Here is a 21,746-nt window from a genome sequence, read left to right on the forward strand (position 1 = left end):
TTCAAGATTTACTTAACATCCATCTTGTCCTTTTTATTTATTTATTTATTTTTTTTTTTTTTTTTTTTTTTTGCATCATTGCGTTAGTTTACAAAATGGATAGAAATGTCCTAAGGAAGAGGGTAGATTAGGAAAAGGAAGATATACTATTGAAGGCGATGAAAGGAAGAAGAGAGGAACCTTAACAAATGCTTTGGCGGTGAAAGAGGAATATTAAAAAGAGAGAGAAGTAAAAGCAAAGTAACTGAGTTTGTGCATTACGTCTAAAAGGGTCAACGTTCTGCTGATGAGCATTCTGTATCTGTAAATCTTAGGGTGGTGATGAATAAGTTTCTTGTGGACGGAATTTGAATCTCCTTAATTAAGTAGTTGGTGAAATATATATTTGATGGGCCGTTCTATTCGTGAGCATATTTGTTATTATCATTGCTATAAAATATTTCTAGATCATTTAAGACTAAAACAAATGCACAGAAAATACGTATGAATATTTTATACCGATACTATAAAACGGAAGCGGCAAATTTATTTCAACTCCAAATAAAATATATTAAACATAAACAACATAAAAGGCATTAACATTGCCTACATTCCAGTATTATAAAAAAAACTTTATACGGCAAATAGCAAATCAGAAATAGCTAAAAAAAATTGCAGCAACACACCCCATTAAAAATGAAAACGCAAAATTTAAACAGATCTCTGAAAACTGAAAAAACAGGAATAAAAAAAAACAGCGAAAAGCACTTTCATAATTACGTAACAACGTTAACAAACAGAATGAAGTGACGGTTTCATAAGGAACTAACGTACTTACGTTTCCATTTGCCAGATGACGCCCGGCCATGGTAGCAACAAGCAGCAACTTCAAAAGGAATGTTCGCAGGCACGGTCTGTGGAGGAAAGAATGGAATGTCAGTTTCGCTTTTTTTTTTTTTTTTTTATTTCTCTCCCTTCCAGTGTCGATAACCTTTGATGTTGCATTGCCCGCGAGATCAAGCAATTATACAAACACTCTCTCTCTCTCTCTCTCTCTCTCTCTCTCTCTCTCTCTCTCTCTCTCTCTCTCTCTCTCTCTCTCTCTCTCTCCTTATTAAATTCTATTCATTCTGCTTAGATTTTTAATTATAGCTAACCCTCCAGCAAATCTCTCTCTCTCTCTCTCTCTCTCTCTCTCTCTCTCTCTCTCTCTCTCTCTCTCTCTCTCTCTCCTTATTAAATTCTATTCATTCTGCTTAGATTTTTAATTATAACTAACCCTCCAGCAAATCTCTCTCTCTCTCTCTCTCTCTCTCTCTCTCTCTCTTCTCTCTCTCTCTCTCTCTGCTTATCAAATTGTATTCATTCTACTTAAAATTCTTATTTTGTCCCAATTGCAAGAGTATGCTCTCTCTCTCTCTCTCTCTCTCTCTCTCTCTCTCTCTCTCTCTCTCTCTCTCTCTCTCTCTCTCTCTCTCTCGTTAATAAATTCTATTAATTCAACTTAAAATCATTATCTCCAATTGTCCCTACAGCAAGAGTGTGTTTTCGCAAAACACATCAGAAAGCACGATATGGTGAAGAGAATTTTGGGGTTGGTTTGATTGCATGAAAATTCAAACCATAAAAATAGGTTATTGAAAATGTTTGAATAAAAAAAGCATATTCCAGGAAAGAAAAATAAGCACTTTACATCAGACTTTCTTTCAAAAGATGCTTTGCAACAAATACCATTAACATGGTCTGTGTTTAAATGAAAATATCAGCTGCCCGCATACTCGTTGCATTGGAATAATTATCTTCGATTATAGGTACGGCAACTGTGATGCAACGCTTGTTAATAAAAGCTGTTGTCGAACCCGCATTTCTGAGCTGCAAATACAAATAAGAACAGGTGTTGTTAGAACAGCGTTTACTCATACCTGGTAGTTGAACCGTGTAGAAGACTGATGATACTCACTGGAAATCATTGTGATTAAAAGTGAATCGATTCAACAATGCTGCTAAACCTAACCCTCGGTCGACTCTCCCTTTCAATAATATCCCTGGTCTTTGACCACTTGCGCAGTCTTAGTCTTTGTTTAGAGATTCGCTGTTTAACGTTTTCTAAGTACAATTACTTTCTATTTTTTAGATTAGAATGAAATGAGGTGAAGGGTAAAGCTTTGTGTTACAGTTTATTGAAAACTCCTAATTTCGATTAACGACAATAAGGCTCATCTCTCTCTCTCTCTCTCTCTCTCTCTCTCTCTCTCTCTCTCTCTCTCTCTCTCTGAGTGAGACCAGACATTTCAGAAAGGATAGAATTAGAATTACTGTATAAACCACATCACTGTTCAGTTTGACCAATTAAATCATGCCAAAGTAAAACCTAAGTGAAACATAACATTACTCTAAAACAGTAAAAAAAAAAAATGTGTAAAAACTGAAGATCATCTTGACATTTCAATTGGTTAGGTTTTAGCAGCGCGGCAAATGCATCAAACTGACAGAGTGAGTTGTGTAGGACAGAGCCTGTCAGCCATCAGATTCCTGGCTTTTAGCAAATAACCATGGCATAAAAGTCGCCCTTTTTTCCTTTGTGCTGGTTATGGATGTATTAAGTGAAGCTATCAGAAAGGAAGAGTTGTGGGAATTTCTATATGCAGACGATTTAGTGATTACCGCTGAAAAAATGAGGAAGAATTACAGAGAAGGAATGGCAGGAGACTGGAGATAGGGTGGCTTGAAGGTGTATAGGGGATAAGACTGAGGTTATGGTGAGCAGTAAGGGAGGTGGTAGGAACAGAATAACCATGCCTATGATTAGGGGTTCGGTTACAAAGCAGTTGGAACAATTTAGAAACTTGGAATCTGCTATTAGTAAAAAGGGAGGATGTGAGGCTGAAGTTGAGAATAGGATAAAAACAACTCTAGAGAAGTGTGTGTGTGTGGGGGGGGGGGGGGGGGGGGCAGAGGTAGTGATAAAAAAATGCCAATCGAGCTAAAAGTCAAGATCTATAGCACAGTATTTAAGATTTATAGTGTTAATGTATGGATCGGAAACGTGGGCTCTGAGACGAAAAGATTAGGGTTGATTAGGTATAAAAACAAAGGTCAATGGAAATAGTTGCTAATGGCCTTTTCTGACCCAGACCTAATTATTATTATTATTATTATTATTATTATTATTATTATTATTATTATTATTATTATTATTGATGTTGCTGTTGTTGTTGTTGGTACAACCCTAGTAGGAAAACCAGATGTTACAAGCCCTTAGGCGCCAACACGGAAAGTAGCCAATTGAGGAAAGTTAATAAGGAAATGAATAAATTATAAATGAGAAGTATGGGGCATAAAAGATGAAATAGTTCAAGATTAGTAACAACGTTAAAATAGATCTGTCATATATAAGCAATAAAGAGAGACTTGCGTCAACCTTTTCAACATAAAAAAGAAACATTTGTAGCAATTTGAACTTCTTAAGTTCCACTGATTGCTAGATTATAAAGATCATTTCACGATCTATCACAGCTGGAATAAAACATCCAGAATACTAATGACAAGGAACTTTCTGCAAGTTGAAGCGTTTTGCATCTACTTACCTATAATCATTTCTTGTTAATGAGGCGCATTTGAACTGACTCGCACGGTGCCCTTATAGCTCGGAAAAGTTTCCTGCTATCTGATTGGTTAGAATTATCTTGTCCAACCAATCAGCGATCAGGAAACTTTTCTGAGCTGAAAGGGCACCCCTGCGGGTCAGTGTAAATCTGCCTCACTAAAAATAATTGACTATAGTAGTGCGTCTACAAGCATAGTGTTGTTGATTGAGTGTCTATGAACCTGGAACCTGGATAATAATAACACACCAAGTAGTCAGGACTATTCTTTACACGTTCTCCTCTTTTCTCATGCCCCTGACAAATCTAAGATAACCGGAAAATCCATCTTCGTTCAAAGGGTTAACTGCTGCACAATAATTGTCCAGTGGCTACTTTCTACATTGTAAGGGTAGAAGAGATTAGTTAGTTATGGTGATCAGCTCCTATAGGAGAAGGATACTCAAAAATCAAACCATTGTTCTCTAGTCTTGGGTAGTGCCATTGCCTCTATACCATGGTCTTCCATTGCCCTGGGTTAGGGTTTTTTCCTGCCTGAGTGTGCACTTAAGCAAACTATTCTCTCGGTTTCCTTATTTCCTTTCCTCAGTGGCTATTATCCTTGTTGGACCCCTTGGGCATAAATTATAGCATCCTGTTTTTCCAACTAGGGCTGTAACTTGCAGCTTATCTATTAATAATAATAATGATAATAATAATAATAATAATAATAATGATAATAATAATAATAATAATAATAATAATAATAATAATAATAATAATAATCTCTTCTATATAATAAAAGGCAAGTGTCTGGTTATATATGTATATATATACATATATGTATATATATATATATATATATATATATATATATATATATATATATATATATATATATATATATATATATATATATATACAGTATATAAATATATATACACACACACACACACACATATATATATATATATATATATATATATATATATATATACATATATATATATATATATATATATATATATATATATATATATATATTATAATATATATATATATATATATATCATGTAAAGGTGAGCTCTCACCGTTCCTTAAGAATTTAAAAGAGGGAGTAATCATACCATGATGAGAGGGGGTTGCGTGTGTGTGCATATCTCTCTAAATATCTAGCAATCATTTTTGACGGGTCGCGTAAACTAGCAATAATAATAATAATAATAATAATAATAATAATAATAATAATAATAATAATAATAATAATAATAATAATAATAATAATATAAGAGTAATTGATATGTTGTAAACTTCTGTATTTGTTTGAAGGAATCCGAAATAGTCCAAAGACTGCATATTCAAATAAGCTTATAGGAAGGCTGTATTTTTTCAATACTCACCTGAAGCCGGATGTAGAAGACACTGTAGGAATTAGTCGCATCTTTGTTTGTTTGTCACAACCTTAAACTTATGAAGTGTTTTCCAGAAAACCATGTTCTTCCTGTGTTTCACTAAAGGAATTTCATGTCATTATTTTTCATGGCAAAGTCCGACGTAGTAATTTCATTATTGATATTTTTTTTCAAACTTGAATACCTACTAATTGTTAAAAACGTCATCCACGAGTAGCCCCATATGTCACAAACTAACTTTAACAAGAATCAGTTCAAAGCTTTTGTTTTAAATTTTTTAAAGGATTTCACTTTGGTTATCAGATAAGCTCCATAAGAATAATTTTCGTCAATGCAGAATTATCTCACATATCACTTTTTAACACTCCAAGGTATTTCGGCTCGCCATTACTTCCAAGCATTCCATACGTAATAGCCGAAATCTTCCGCACTTAGATAAAACGTTACCAAACTATTACTAGCCACCGCACGGTTTTGCTGATAGATCTAGCTGGCTGGTTTCTCTTTACGCCCAAAGCGTCGACAGACACGTTGAGGAAAAGTGTCATTTTTCTCAGATACGTCGTGAGGTTTTAAGAGCTAGCGTGGCATAGGGTGGAGCAAGGTGTAGGGGTGGAGTGGGTAGGCCTAATTTTAACGATCGTATTGGTATTTACAATTATATTTTCTATGTTTCTAATGTTTATAGTAATTAAATTTTCTGTTTCTATTGTTTATAGTAACCAAACATTTACATAGGAGAGTCCTGTGATAAAGGCTTGTAAAGATTTAAAACTCGTGTGTGAAAAAGGAAGAAAGTTGAGAAGGAAAGAGGAAGAATAAAGATAGATCAACAACTAAGTGAAATATTGCAAGGAAAAAGAGGCGAAACCAGTCAGAAAAAAACTATAGTAAGGATGTATTAAAGCTTCATTATAATAAAAGTCTCTCCAGATTTTTTTTTTTCTTTTTTTCTTAGAACCAAACATCTTTGTCCGTCCTGAGTAGCCTATGATGATTTGCAAAATTTACTTTTACTGGCTGCCTAGAGGCAAAGAGTCGGCGTTACACCAATGTGTACAGCAATCTATAAGTTGCTACAACCACCACATCTCCTGAAAGACCATTATTATTATTATTATTATTATTATTATTATTATTATTATTATAAGCTAAGCTATAAAACCCTAGTTGGAAAAGCAAGATGCTATACGCCTAAGGGCTCCAACATGGGAAATTAGCCCAGCGAGGAGAGGAAACAAGAAAATAAGTAAGAAAAGTAATGCAAATTTAAAATCAAATATTTTAAGAACAGTGACAACATTAAATTAGATTGTTCATATAAAAAAAGAAGGAAAAAAACAAGAGGAACATTGAATAGCGTGCCCGAATGTACCCTCAAGCAAGAGAGCTCTACCCAAAGACAGTGGAAGGCCACGGTACATAGGCTATGGCACTACCCAAGACCAAAGAACAATGGTTTGATTTGGAGTGTCCTTCTCCTAGAAGAGCTGCGTACCATAGCTAAAAAGTCTCTTCTACCCTTACCAAGAGGGAAGTAGCCATTGAACATCACATTAGTTAACCCCTTGCACAGATGAAACGTCTTCTTTGACTGAAGAACGAATTGGCGTGACACGTGAACATAACATGGATGCCTATGTTCTTCAAAATAGAAGGTACCTGTGCAAAGGCTATGCTTTGAATTTTACCTGGTCTTGAAGTGAGTAATCCACATTATAAAGTTCATAAGGGTTATAAATGTTGACCTGTGTCGTGTCTAAATTTTTAGGGAAAATAGAACTAATACATTCACTGACATTGTTAACATTAGGACCAACATGGAGGAACAAAACATCTGAATCCCGGGACATCAACGTTATTATCCTTGCATACACATGAAGCCTTTTAATTATACCTGGTCCTCTGGTAGCATTAAATAGTGTAGTTTATAATGTTGATAAAAATAAAATGAAAAGTTGACTTTAACACCACTTTTATATCCCGAAGTATGAAAGAGAGATGATGACACAAGATCAGATAATCAATTAAGCTAAAATATTGCTAGGATTCAGCCTAATTCTCGACTGACTATACGTATCATTGACCGGCTCTATGTTTGTGTTTTATTACTATCTATAAATTCATTCAACACCCTTTTTAGGATGAGTGAAAATAAAGCACCATCATTTGCTTAATGGCCTTTTTTATTTTCTTGTTAGAGAGGAATGTAAAGTAAAAAGACTCAAATAACGCCTATCAAGATTGCATGTCTAGATTCAATTAAACCTCTCCAATAATAACGGTTTCCAATCCCTTAAACGGTGAGCTAGATCAAATTCTTTCCCTTCCAACGCCAAAATTACGAAGTTTATGGGCTATATAGTTAACCAAGTCAAAAGCTGCATATACCATCAATTTGAATCAGGCTGAGCTCAAAGAGGTGATCAACGTTGGTTGAATCAAATATGGTAAGAAACTTACCTGGTTACTTTTTAAAAACTTACTGGTTGGCGTGGAGCATTTATAAGAACCTAGAAATAAGTATACTAGCAAATATACTGAGAACAGATGGAAAGATATCTAATGACAAGATATCTAAGATACACAATAATTAGTATATCGAGGTACTCTTCACCTTCATGTTGCATTTAACAAAGTTCATAGCCTATCTGTGCAAATAGATGTATTTTTCTTACCCCTGAAAAACATAAGTGCAATTTTTTCTTAATATGTTTCTACATTCCACATATCTGTGTGTCACAAGGTATACCCAAATGTAGGTTACTGCAGTGTCACATGTGTGTGCCAGTGCGCGTGTATGAGAGAGAGAGAGAGAGAGAGAGAGAGAGAGAGAGAGAGAGAGAGAGAGAGAGAGAGAGGAGAGAGAGAGAGAGAGAGAGAGGACGGGGGTGGCGAATGGCGAAAGTTAACACATGGTGAGCATAAAATATTTATCAATCTATGAAAGTAAATAATAAAAACTTAACTGGAGCTAGAATTTTCGTCTCATCAGACTTACAACGAAATAGAAATAACGACAATTCATATTTATATAGAGCATAGGATTCCTGTTCGGTTACTCACTTGCTGGCTTCAAATAAACAGGATTTAAGAAAAGAGGATAGTAACGAGTCAATCGAAAACACCCAAGGGTTAATGTTCATATTTAGCCCTTTTGTACAAATAATTAACAAACTTTCCACGATGTTTCTCAGAGTAAACTTATCAACATTGATTACTGTGTCTGCCTTTACCCAGTTAATCCTGGGAGAAGGACACTCCAAAATCAAACCATTGTTTTCTAGTCTTGGGTAGTGCCATAGCCTCTGTACCATGGTCTTCCACTGTCTTGGGTTTAGAGTTCTCGTGCTTGAGGGTACAGTCTTCCACTGTCTTGGGTTTAGAGTTCTCTTGCTTGAGGGTACAGTCGGACATACTATTCTATCTAATTTCTCTTCTTCTTTTTTTTTGTTAAATTTTTTTAATGTTTATGTAGGATATATTTATTATGGCGTTGTTACTGTTCTTGAAATATTTTATTTTTCCTTGTTTCCTTTCCTCACTGGGCTATTTCCCCTGCTGGGGCCCCTGGGCTTATAGCATCCTGTTTTTTCAACTAAGGTTGTAGCTTAGCAAATAATAATAATAATAATAATAGTAATAATAATAATAATAATAATAATGGAACATTATGTGCGCAATACTAAGCAAAGCGGGCGCAGGTGATTTCAATGCTCTGCTAATCATGCTTCTGCGCATGTGTACGAAGCAGCTAGTGCTTTGGAAGTTATCTGCACAAATGATTCAATCACGATTCAGCGGAAAATATATGAAGTTTGCAGAGATCGTTATCTTATCTTAGGGCCACTCCATGATAGGCTAAATGGCTTAGCTTTGAACAAACTCACATAGCCTTTACATATGCGTGCTGGAACTGAGTTTTTTTTTTTTTTTTTCATTTATTATTTTGGTGATATTTTTCATAATCATTATAGAGTGACAATGTAAATCATATTAATGATGAAAGATTACTTTCAAAATAGACCCGTAAAACTATCATTACTAAAGGAAATTATATTGATGTTTATTCATTATGAATTTAGAAAACAAACTTTTTTTTTTTATCTTTTATTATGAAAATACAATTACATTTTCTTAACGTACATTTTTTCTTTTATAAAGAAATATTCCTTAACAAATTATATTTTATATTTTTGTATATACATTATAACATCTATTATAATATGATAAAATTACATTTTTATTTTATTATTTTTCTAGATATGTTTTTAAGTTAGAAACATACTGATTTATGAAAATATTTTCAACATGATTCTTTTATCCAATAATATTTACATTAAATATATTTAACAGTTTATTCTTTACACACTTAATATTTTGCTGTTCAGCACTTATTCCCAATTGTCTTGCCATCCAGATACTTGAAATAAAATCCTCTATCATTACCATTGCTGTATTTTCATTTCTTTTTAAGTTAGCTTCAAAATCTAGTTTTATAATCCTTAACCTGTTATTAGTTTTCAATTTACAACATTTTCTAAGCAATTCGAATTCCCAGGACAACAAACTCATCCAAGCCGAATTCACCCGTGCATAACTAGTTACTCTATTATATGGAGACATTCGCTTTAGGGAACTTGTTGCGTCACTCAGATTTGTGTACTTTCTGCTCTTTTACGTAACCGTTTTTTACCACATCAGCGTGGTTCCCAAACAACTAATTATTTAGAGAAAAGTTTGGCAGGCCGTCAACGTGACATCAGCTAGGACTAACGCTGTCACGCTGAGATTTGAGCAGGCAGTAACGTAGATATGATTACTATATCTTAAAAAGAAATGTGTCATTAAGTTACTTAACTTTTGAATCTTCAATGAATGAGGGTTTCAAAACAATGGCCTCAATGATTTAGAGTCGATTAGACCAAGTTATTATCAGATCGGTGAAGGTTTACGTATAAGCCTAAATAGTGTATGCGACCCGTCAAGAATGACGTCTAAATATGCACATACACAGAGATTCAGTCCTTCCCACCCCTCCCCCTTTCATACGCCGAGTGTACCTGTTGGGGGTACCCCCTCTCACCAGCGTATGACAACTATTTCTCTCCCCTGCTTAAGGGACGGGGAGAGACGAAATAGTCATACGTTTGACACTGTCACTCAGTGACAGATATATATATATATATATATATATATATATATATATATATATATATATATATATATATATATATATATATATATATATATATATATATATATATATATAACCAGACACTTGCTCTTTGTAATATAGGGGAAAATATTCAGTAAGTGTTTAAACAAATATGCAACTCATCTAATCAATAAATATAAAATCTAAAATAATATTCCAATTCTACAAAATTCATGTTGCAAATAAGCTAAAATAACCACCCTTTTTACAAAGCGTAGCTTCTAGCTTACCTGAAACTGCGACGTCATACGCCCTTGATTGTGATAATCCATTATAGCCTATCTTGGTAAAATTCCCCCATGAGTAAGTGATTATTCTCTCGCGTAGAGCAATATTGATCGATGAGTTTTCAATAGTACTTATACGCATTTTTATATTATTTCGACTCTGAAACTACTCTTTAACCAAAGTTTTGTAATAGCCTACACTGTCTTCTAATGAGTCTTCAGTCATATTAAAGGGAACGACACAGTTCATACTAACAAAAGATATTGGTTGAAAAAGGCAAGCTTGATTTAACAAAAGAGAGGGAAAAAAAACTCATTTTTCAACGACATACTGATACTGTAATTACTTAATGTTAAGTAACAATGGTTATTTTGATGACAAATTTAACGAAATTTGAAAATAATTACTGGTTGGCGACATCTACTTTAAAGCTTTTTATCGACGGTTCAATAGGCTATTTGTCTCTAATAATTCACATGAAGCATCTGAGAGAGAGAGAGAGAGAGAGAGAGAGAGAGAGAGAGAGAGAGAGAGAGAGAGAGAGAGAGAGAGAGAGAGAGAGAGAGTATTAAGTAAACACGAGGAAATACATGTTGCATCGGAAAAGTGTCATTTGTTTGTCGCGCTACAACCAGCACAAGTTTCTTTTTACACATCCTGTGTCAGCTTTGTGACGTCATGCGATTATCACATTACCGGAAGTAGCGAGATATACAGTGCGTCCTGTAGCTTGCTGTGAGTTATATGTTGCCTCTCTCTCTCTCTCTCTCTCTCTCTCTCTCTCTCTCTCTCTCTCTCTCTCTCTCTCTCTCTCTCTCTCTCTCTCGTACGCGCTAAGTCTTTACATTTACGCATTTTATTTACTTTATATCAATCTCCCATTCTGTATGACGAACCCTCGAAAATCTTTCACTAATCTTATCATTGTTGTTAATCTTTTCCACAACGTATAATGTATAAAGCGCTTCTTTACTGTATTCATGTTAATAGTTCCATCTTCCGTCACATTTACAATCTGTAATTGTATATACTTAAATATGCGGCTGTTATTTGAGAATGACTGCCTTCTTATCCATGTTACAGGGAAAACTTGTATAATAAACATGAATATATAATGCAATTCTGCAATTGCACAGGTAGTAATAATAAAATTGTTATTACCTATTGCTTGAATTTTATTACAAAAACATATTAGACATTGGGGTTAGCAGAATTCATCATTATAACAATTAATGTTTGGTGTTTTGCGAACAATTCCGCAATGTCTCAAAATAATTTGAAAACAACTTGTATTAAACTTATATAGATATTGTCTTACTTAATCGTTGCTTCATGTATATTATCTGGCAACAAATAGTTTCAGTAAGGCTCTCAGAATATCTGATGGGATTATCTAAATAACTAGAAATGGAGATAGATTTATTTTTATAAACGGAGGAACCAATAAAAAAAAAACCTAAACGGAAATCTATTTAGTGAGCTCTGCCAAGGCAGACGACATCCTCTCGTTTCCCTTTCCACCCATTCCCTTTTCAGAATATTGGCTTAGGCGTCGTGTTTCTGAAAAGTTATATGTTAGTTGATCGCTGTGTGGTGTTTTGATTATATATCTGATCATTTTATTAAGCCTGTGTCCTTAATTTAACCCAAGGATATACAGTTACTAAATAATTTTTATTCTTATCAGTGAGAGAAAGTTCGGACGCATTGTTTGGGAATTGAGTCATGGCTGCCTTAGGAGGATTCGTCGAGTTCTTTCAAAAAGGGAAAGTAAGTGGAGATATAAGTCGTTATTCGTGTATAAATTAATTTATTTGTTTTGTTAAACTATGTAACTAATGCTGTCTAATAAATCTTTTCGCCATCTTTATTTTAGCACATGTCTTCATTGTGAAAACGAATTTATCGTTATCGGACTCTTGTCATACCGTAGGATACCTTAGGGTCCTGATCTAACCCAAGCTGACGTTGCTAGTTTAGGCTTTAATGTGGCCTGGCTGCTTGACGTAGGATGAACTTCTTGTTAGATTACCTCATATATGAGACTAAAACCATCATTATAGGTATTGTTAAAGGGTCTGCTAATTTTTAAATCCCTAGCTGTATCCATTACAGTTTAGACATCGTTTTAATATATATTTATCCTTGCACCAATCAGAAGTACTGCACAGGTGTTTGGAGATCAACAGACCAGTGTAAATGACTTGTTTCCAACCGTTCCACAATCGTGTACTGTATAGGGTTAAATTATAGATAAGGACGGGACAACGGTTTGAACAGAAATAAATAGTTTTTCCTATTGTAAATGATGTGATTTCAATAAATTTTACCTTTATTTTGATAGCAAATAAACCGAAATCACGTTAGAATCCTGTCCTTCCCAACATCCACAGGTGGGAATTGGCAGTTCAGTCGGGGAACAATACAAAAAACCATGATTATTTTTTACTGAAATAAAGGTAAAATTTATTAAATTACACGTCATTAAGTATAGAAAAAAATGTTTATCCTGTATATAAAGTATTATCAGATTCACTTCACTCGTGATTCATTATTTGGGGATATTTTTATAAAACTTCTAATGATTTCTGCTCTGCCGTGGCTTACTCTTGCAAAAAAGGGGAAACATCACTGCTCCTATATACTTGCTAGCAGTACGTGCTGAGCTGCGCTCGCCAACCCCGTTGGTCATTATTTCAGGGTAATTTTTTTTTTAAGAATTCCAATGGTTTTTGCTCCACAGTGGCTTGCTTCTCTCGCAGAAAACAAGAACATCACTGCTCTTATGTACTGGCAAGTGGTACATGCTGAGCTACGCTTGGCTGCTCCGTCGGTTATTATTTCTTTGGTCATTATTGGATATTTTTAAAACCTAATAGTATTTATTTTCTTTCCTAGTCACAGATCCTAATTTTCCATAAAGAATAGTGCCTTACCTTATGATTGGGAAATTGGAGGTTTGGGATCATTGGGGTCTTCTGGCAATTGTTATTGTATCGGAGGTGATGGAGGGTAGAGACGACTGGCGGCAATGAAAAAGCGATGCAACAATGTCTTCCTTGGTAAAACGAAACAGTAAACTCATTTAGAGCAGGTATTTGCTGTATGAAAACTGAATGTAATATGGTAATCAAAGCAAAAAAAGAGAAATCACTAAAGCAGGATGGGTTAATTGGTTCGAATTTGGGAAAATAGGAAATATATATATACAGTATATAGACACCGTATATAATAGATTGGAATCAAGGAAGAAATAAATAGTGAATTAGTAAGTTCAAGTGAAGGAAAAAGTAAGTATTATTTTTATGGGAATATATTGAAATGTAATTACGGAGAAAACGACTGAAACAGGATGGAGTAACAAGTTTAAAACTTGAGAAAATCAAGAAATATATACATGCAGGTATTGCATCCACAAATGCGTACAAACGTTATTAGAAAGGTCAAATCTCGCAGAAGACTTGAATGCCAAGGGTAAAAAAGTATTCCGTATCATTTTGGTAAAAGTAGGAATGGGGAGGGCCAATAAGAACACGAGTACTTTACTCTAATCCTATTGGACGTAAGAAAGTGGCAGAGATTTTCAGACGTTAAAGGTCTAAACTAGTTACCACGCAATAAAGGTATTTACATATGCACGGACAGGATTAATGTGCAGAAAGATTAAAATGGTTAGTACGCACCAAGATATGTACAACGAATGAACAGTAGCAAATACAGCCGCTTTGTAGAATGTAAAAAAACAATTGAAAATATTCCAGTACAGTAGTATAGGATGTAGATAATTTGTGCGATTTTCCGTGGATTTATTGTTAAAGAAAATAATGTATAGAGAAGAAAAGGCTTATTTTACAGTTAATTATTGTTTCCCCAGTACAGTGATACCTCGGTACTCGACCATAATCCGTTCGGGATCAGTGTTCGACCTCCGATTTGTTCGAGTACCGAAACCTTTTTTCCCATAAGAAATAATGGTATTTATTTTTATACGTTCCTACGCACTCCAAAATGCCCAAAATATTAATAAAACGTGTACCTAAACAACAATAATTATTTAAATGTGTACAAAATTGGTCGGAAAACTATATAAAACAATTTTAAACCATTTACTGTACATACTTTGAGCAGCGGTTCGATGGCATACAGGAATGGATGTGGAAAGGATGGAAGGGGGAGGTTACTGCTTGGAAGGAGAGTCCCCTTCCATGATGTGGCTGGGTAGTTCTCCTTCAGGGGTTTTTTCTCTCTGCAGTAAAAGGTCGGGCAAATCTCCTTCAGGGGTTTTTTCTCTTCTGTTTCTCTTCTTTGGAGGGGAATCAGGCTGGGATGTAGCAGCTCTCTTTTCTTTTATGAAAAACATGTCAATTGTCAGCTGCTTCTTTCTCTTCTGCACTATTCTTCTAAAGTGAGACATAACATTATCATTAATGTAGGTATTGGCCGGCATTTTCTTCCAAAATAACCCGGTCTCATCGCAATTGAAGACTTGCTGCGGGATAAAATTTTGTTCCTTAATGTATCGGTCGAATTCAACAACGTATTTTTCAGCTGCCGCCTGATCCGAACTGGCTGCCTCCCCATGCCTAGTCACACGGTGAATACCAGTTCTGTTCCGAAATTTTTCGAACCAGCCCCTGCTTGCTTTAAAAGTAAATGACGAATCACTTTCATTAGTACTGGCACTTTTCTTCACCAATTCTTCATAAATATGAAGAGCTTTCTCGCAAATGAAAGCTTCACTTATACTTTCCCCGGCCAACTGCTTTTCTTTAATAAATATAAGGAGCAACTTTTCCATTTCTTCAATTACTTGTGGCCTTTGCTTACTAATTGCTGTCACTCCCTGTGCAACATTAGCTTTCTTTATCACTTCCTTATTTTTCAAAAAGGTCGAAATGGTCGACTTCTCCATGCCATACTGTAAGGCTAGATCAGACACTCGTACACCATTCTCGTATTTCGCAATAATTTCCTTCTTCAACTCGATCGTTGTTCTCACTGTTTTCCTCTTATCCTTCCCCTTATCACTAACTTTCTTGGGGCACATTATTATCGGCAAAAAAAGACAATAAAACGCACTAAATCACAATAAATTCTCAATGCGTGTTGTCGGACTGACACTCGCTCTTGAAATGATGCTACCCGACCAAGCGAGATTAGCCGAGATGGCTGCTCATCTCACTCGGCCACGCGTTCGGCTGTTCGAGTTCCGATTTTTTGTTCGAACACCGCAGCAAAAATTACTCAAATTTTTTGGTCGAACTCCGATTTGTTCGAATTTAGAGTCGTTCGACTACCGAGGTATCACTGTATATTATCTTCACCCTAAACCTTGGGTTCCCACTGGATGGTCCCCGTTGCCGGCGGATATATGTACTGTACAGTATACTGCATATATGTATATGTATGTATGTACAGTATATCACTATTTATTTGCGATGAAAATAAATGTTATTTTTCAATATTAATCTTACCCGATGATCATGTAGCTGTCAACTCTGTTGCCCGACAGAAATCTACGGTCGGGATACGCCAGCGACCGCTATACAGGTGGGGGTGTACACAACAGCGCCATCTGTGAGTAGGTACTCAAGTACTTCTTGTCAACAAGAACTCAATTTTTCCTCTGTCGTGCCTCCGGCAAGACCTACTAATACGCCGTCCCTAACTGGATTTGTTTTCACAACTTTTTGGTGAAGTACACTTTTCCAGTTTTGAGCTTTCGCTATGCAGGGGTTTTATCTTCATTTCAAAACTTGAACTCGTTTTGGATAGATTTTATTATGGTGACGAAGAGAGTATGGACTCTCTTTCACTTTTAAATGGCCGACCCTTCCCTTAGACGGAAGTGTTGGTGTCGAAGAGAGTATAGACTCTCTTTCACTTTTTATGACCCACCCTTCCCTTAGACGGAAGTGTGTTTAGGTTTTTGGTAATTTTGCTTAACAAAGTTATAGATTTATTTTATATCTCTCCGCCATTTATAGGCCTCTTCGATTAACTTTCCATTTATTATAAACTTATAGAAATTAATTTTTATGTTTGTTTATATGCGACCTTTCCTAATAGTAGGCGGTCCTTACTTGGAACCGAAGTTAATTAACATTGAGCCCGTCATATCGTTTTTCCTGTTAAGAATTTATGCTATTTTAATTTTAATGTTTTTGAAAGAATTTCTTTGATAGTCTCGTACTGTTTTCAAAGTTGAACTACTGTAACGTTTTGTTTAGTCTCCGCAGTTGTTGACGTTCAGAACGTTCAACTTGCGCTCTATCGTTACGATAGAGAGAGAGTATTTCACGGTTTCACGTTGCAGTAAGAGTAAACCGATTCTAGCGTTTCGTTCATTCTTTCTTAGCTTAAATGGTTTTAATTCTAATAAAGGAACTTTTTATTTGGGAAACCTTTCAGATTTTTTCCTTTAACAAATAATATGTTTTAACGATATATATAATTGGGCTCATCTCTCAGGTTCTAAGTCAAGAGAGAGAGAGAGGAGGATAAACGTTTCGTTCAAGCGGGTAACGTTGTTCTCGTTTTTTGCTCTTCTCCCTAGTCGCTATAGGGGAAGAAGGTAAAACGTTTCTAGAGTTTTATTCTTGTTCCCAGGCTTTATGCGGTGAGAGATTTTAAACGTAGTTTATTTGATCTAGGTTTAGTCTCTTTTCCAGCCACTGAATTCTTTATTTTTCATTATGTTTTTCTGTTACATTGTACTGTAATACTGTTTTCGCAATTACTTCCTTTTAATGAAGGATAGGATTGCGTGTTTCAGGTACAAACCACTTAAAGTTTCGAGTTCAGTGAAATAAGTGCAAACAGAAAATCAAAAGTGATAAAGTGATATGCGCAAAGTGTTACAGTGTTGCGTTCGAGGGTTCGTCTGTTCGTGCCAGTTGTTCACCTAGTCCGATGCCTCTTACAAGCTCCCAAGCCCAGAGGAGAAGTAATGTCGAAGGACTTATTGGTTCCACAGGCCTTGATCGACGAACAGACGTTTCCCTCCGTGGTTTCGGGTGTATCTACACACGTTGCCGACGTGATCACCCCACCCACACAAAGACGAGAGAGCCCATTTATTCCTCGTCTGCGGAAGAGGTTTCTCGCAGAAACCATGGACCAAATCTTGCAGCTTTTAAGTGCAAGTCGGTCCCTTCCGCGCAAGTCCAACGGCCTAGGTGTAGCCACTGGGTCAGTTCGGACTCGCTGCAGTACGACAACTGCACACCTCCCAAGAGAGGCAAGGTGGTACCGCAACAGGCAGTAACTCCGTCTGTTGCCGCACCAGCTGTTTTAGACCCTCAGTCACAACGGACAGTAGCTCCGTTTGTTGTTGTCTTTCATAGACCCTAGTGGTCCATGCTGCAGACTATACAGTCTCAGCTTGCTCCTTCATGCAGGAGTATCGTGCTGGAGGGTTGACAATGCACCTGTTAACCTACAACCCGCCGAGGTTGTGCGCTCAGCAGATACTGCGGCTGCCTGCTCCCACCCTCCACCTGTGAGAGCTCCACCACCGATGCGCAGTCCACCCTGCCAGACGCATGTTCTTGCTGCACCATCTGCTAACATGCGTGAGCTACCGCATCAGCAGTGGGAAGGTTCTGTAGAGCTGCCGGGTTCCAGCACTATGCGGCATTCTCCGCAGCCCATGCAGCATGCTCTGCATTCCTTACAGCATGCTCCGCATACCATGCAGCATGAGCCGCATACCTTACAGCATGCTCCGCATACCATGCAGCATGAGCCGCATACCTTACAGCATGCTCCGCATACCATACCGCATGCTCCTCAACCCACCGCAGCCCCTCCCACGCACCAGCACTCTGCTTTTGTTGTTGCCAGCTCCCACACTCCGACTGCGGAGAAGGTTGACGATGCACCCGTGGGCCTACACCTCCCACGGTTGTGCGCCCGGCATGGCTTCCTGCTCTCACACTCTTGTTGTGAGAGCTCCTCGACCCATGCACAGTCAACCCTGCCAGATGTATGATGACTCCCACACACAGAGCACTCCGTTGCCGTGCGTGAGCTACCACAAGCTGCCGTGTTTTGACACGGTGTGTCAGCCTCCGCAACACACTGTGGTTACCGCCACTCGCCAGCAGCAAACTAGTCAGTCAGGAGTTGAGGCTTCCCCACACAACTTTGGTTGTTGCCAACTCACAGACTGTCATACAGTTACATGACGTTGCCTTCTGGTCTGCTACTTATACACCAGTGCTGTATGTCCTCACGCTCCTGTTGTGGTTGACAGTTCAGTTTTTGACAGTTCACAGACTGTCAAGCAGTTTCATAACGTTGCCCTCTGGTCTGCTGCTTTTGCACCAGTGAAACCCTCACTGAGAGAACCTAGCTTTTCTCGGATATGGTTCCTGTAGATGAGAAAGTGCTGTTCTCCCTCCTTCTGATATTCCCTTGAGGACTCTGTCATTTGGAGAGGAGCCTTAAGCTGCTTAGCCTCCTATGGACTTTAATTTAAGCATAACATGCTTCCAGGGAGGGTAAATGGTTCCGCTTCAGTCGCTAACCCCGTCTGTTGCCACACCTGCTCCCATAGACCTTGGGCTTTGTTGCAAGACATGCAGTCCAAGCTTAGTCCTTGATAGAGGATTTTTTATGGAGAAGACCCTTCTTGCCAACGACCTTCCTACCGGTTGGTTGTACGCCCTGTTGACGCTGAGGTATCCTACTCACGTCCGCCAGTTGAGATGGTTCCTCCACCGGTGCGACCCAGTGTGGGTTGCCAGTCGCACGTTGATGTTATGCTACTCTCGGAGGTGGTTGTGGACGTTCAGTGTGTCACTGGGAAGACGTTCAACAACCAGCAGAGGTGACTTGTTGTGACGCAGGCGGCAACCTCAGCAACCCGATAAGGGGTTGTCTGTACTACCCAGACAGTCTAGACAGTTTCGGGTTGTCGCTGTACTTCCTCGCATCCCCATGGTTGACAGTTCACAGACTGTGCAGCAGTACCATGATCTTGTGTCCGGCTCCGTCACGCATCCACCAGTGCGACCGGATTCAGCGAGTCAGACGTTGCCCACTCCGTTGCTGTTTCCTCATCAGTTTCGGATGAGGAACCCTCTGATGAGGACATGGCTGAACAAGAAGATCAATCCCCAGCCCTGCTATCCATCCAGAAGATGCTGAAGAAGGAATACGGCCCTGTCAGGCTGTGGATGAGTCTGGTTAGGACACTGTCATCCGTGGTGCATTTGGTGTCACTTGGAAGACTACACCTCCGTCCTCTTCGGTTTCATCTAGCTCTTCAGTGGAAAAGGACAAGACGCTAGAAGCGGTCTCGATCCCGGTTTCCGGAAGATAAGTCTGGTCTAACCTGAGGAAAGGACTTTATCAACCTTTTATAGGGTCTTCCCCTGACTGTTCAGACTCCCAACCACGTTCTCTTCTCAGACGCATCGGACGTAGGCTGGGGTGCGACCTTAGGCGGTAGGGAATGCTCGGGATTATGGAACTCGCGTCAAAGGACAATGCATTTTAACTGCAAGAAGCTTCTGGCAGTAAGTCTGACCTGGAAAAGCTTCAGGTCTCTCCTTCAAGACAAAGTAATGGAGGTCAACACGGACAACTCCCTGCTTTGATGTTCATCTCCTAGCAAGGAGGGACCTACTCTCTGACATGGTGCGAGTTCGCTAGTGACCTCCTCTCCTGTTCAACAGGTCTAGACTTTTCACTAGTAACAAATTTCTTCCAAGGCAACTTGAATGTCTTAGCAGTTTGTCTCAGTAGGAAGGGACAATAATTCCAACATATTGGACCCTCCACAGAGATGTATGCAAGAGACTTTGGGTCACCTGGGGCCATCCAACCATAGATCTCTTCGCAACCTCGATGTCCAAGAGGCTCTCAACAGACCCAGCAGTGGTTCTTTTAGATGCCTTTCTACTAGATTAGTCTCATCTAGATCTATATGCATTCCCTCCGTTCTAGTTTGTCAACAAGGTACTGCAGAAGTTCGCCTCTCACGTTGGGACAAAGTTGACACTAGTTGCTTCCCTCTGGCCCGCGAGAGAATAACTTACCGAGGTACTTCGATGGCTAGTAGACGTTCCCAGAACTCTTCCCCTAAGGGTGGACCTGCTACGTCTGCCACGCGTAAGAAGGTACTCCAAGGCCTCCACGCTCTTCGTCTCACTGCCTTCAGAGTATCGAAAGACTCTCGAGAACTAGAGGTTTTTCGAAGGAGGCAACCAGAGCGATTGTTAGAGCAAGGAGAACATCCACCCTTAGAGTCTACCAATCGAAGTGGGGAATCTTCGTAAACTGGTGCAAGTCAGTATCCGTATCCTCGACCAGTACCTCTGTAACTCAAATAGCTGACTTCCTCTTATTTCTGAGAAAAGAGCGATCTCTTTCAGCTCCCACTTTCAAGGGTTACAGAAGCATGTTGGCATCAGTCTTCCGTCACAGAGGCTTAGATCTTTTTAACAATAAAGATCTACAGGACCTCCTTAAGTCTTTTGAGACCACGAAGGAGCGTCGTTTGGTTACACCTGGTTGGAATTTAGACGTGGTTCTAAGATTCCTTATGTTAGACAGGTTCGAACCACTTCAATCAGCCTCCCTGAAAGATCTCACCTTTAAGACTCTTTTCCTGATATGCTTTACCAGCTAAAAGAGTCAGTGAGATTCATGCCTTCAGCAAGAACATCGGATTTTCATCCGAAACGGCTACATGTTCTACATCTTGGTTTTCTAGCCAAACACGAGCTGCCTTCTCGGCCTTGACCAATATCGTTCTTTATTCCAAACTTATCGATATGGTTGGAAATGAACTAGAAAGAGTATTATGTCCTGTAGAGCTCTTAAGTTCTATTTTAAAAACCTTTATGAGGCCCGTCTGAAGCTTTATGGTGTTCAGTTAAGAATTCATCTTTGCCTATGGCAGAGAATTCTTTATCCTATTATTTTCAGACTGTTAATACGAGAAGCTCATTCCCTTCTGAATGAGGAAGACCAAGCTTGGCTGAAGGTAAGGACACACGAAGTTAGAGCTATCACAACTTCCGTGACCTTTTAATAAAATAGATCTCTGCAAAATATTTTCGACGCAACCTTTTGGAAAAGCTAATCAGTGTTCGCGTCTTTTATCTTAAGAATGTCCAGTCTCTTTACGAGAACTGCTACACTCTGGGACCATTCGTAGCAACGAGTGCAGTAGTGGTGGGGGCTCCACCACTACAATTCCCTAATTCCAAAACCTTTTTAATCTTTCTCTTGAAATATTTCTGGGTTGTCCGGAAGGCTAAGAAGCCTTCCGCATCCTGGTTGATTTGGCGGGTGGTCAAATTCTTTCTTGAG

The 21,746-nt window shown here is 38.1% G+C and overlaps 2 protein-coding genes across 5 annotated transcripts in view; one reads left to right on the forward strand and one right to left on the reverse strand.

The window, feature by feature from the left end:
* LOC137639360 (protein O-linked-mannose beta-1,2-N-acetylglucosaminyltransferase 1-like) overlaps nt 1-5,211 on the reverse strand; it is a 44,726-nt gene extending 39,515 nt beyond the window's left edge. The window contains exons 1-2 of the mRNA XM_068371639.1: nt 4,964-5,211; nt 818-893 (exon numbers count right to left, since the gene is read on the reverse strand). Coding sequence (XP_068227740.1) covers nt 818-893; nt 4,964-5,004 — 117 coding nt within the window. The 5' untranslated portion in view covers nt 5,005-5,211. The remainder of the gene's footprint in view (nt 1-817; nt 894-4,963) is intronic.
* Nucleotides 5,212-11,907: 6,696 nt separating this feature from the next.
* Mob3 (MOB kinase activator 3) overlaps nt 11,908-21,746 on the forward strand; it is a 76,675-nt gene continuing 66,836 nt past the window's right edge. Inside the window, exons 1-2 of one of the 4 annotated variants that reach the window (XM_068391676.1) lie at nt 11,920-11,995; nt 12,109-12,191. In XM_068391676.1, coding sequence (XP_068247777.1) covers nt 12,147-12,191 — 45 coding nt within the window. In that variant the 5' untranslated portion in view covers nt 11,920-11,995; nt 12,109-12,146. Of the gene's footprint in view, nt 12,192-21,746 lie in introns of all 4 variants that reach the window. The other 3 variants (XM_068391684.1, XM_068391661.1, XM_068391668.1) reach the window with 3 other exon arrangements.

This window comes from Palaemon carinicauda, chromosome 1 (assembly GCF_036898095.1).
Source record: "Palaemon carinicauda isolate YSFRI2023 chromosome 1, ASM3689809v2, whole genome shotgun sequence".
Classification (NCBI taxonomy): domain Eukaryota; kingdom Metazoa; phylum Arthropoda; class Malacostraca; order Decapoda; family Palaemonidae; genus Palaemon; species Palaemon carinicauda.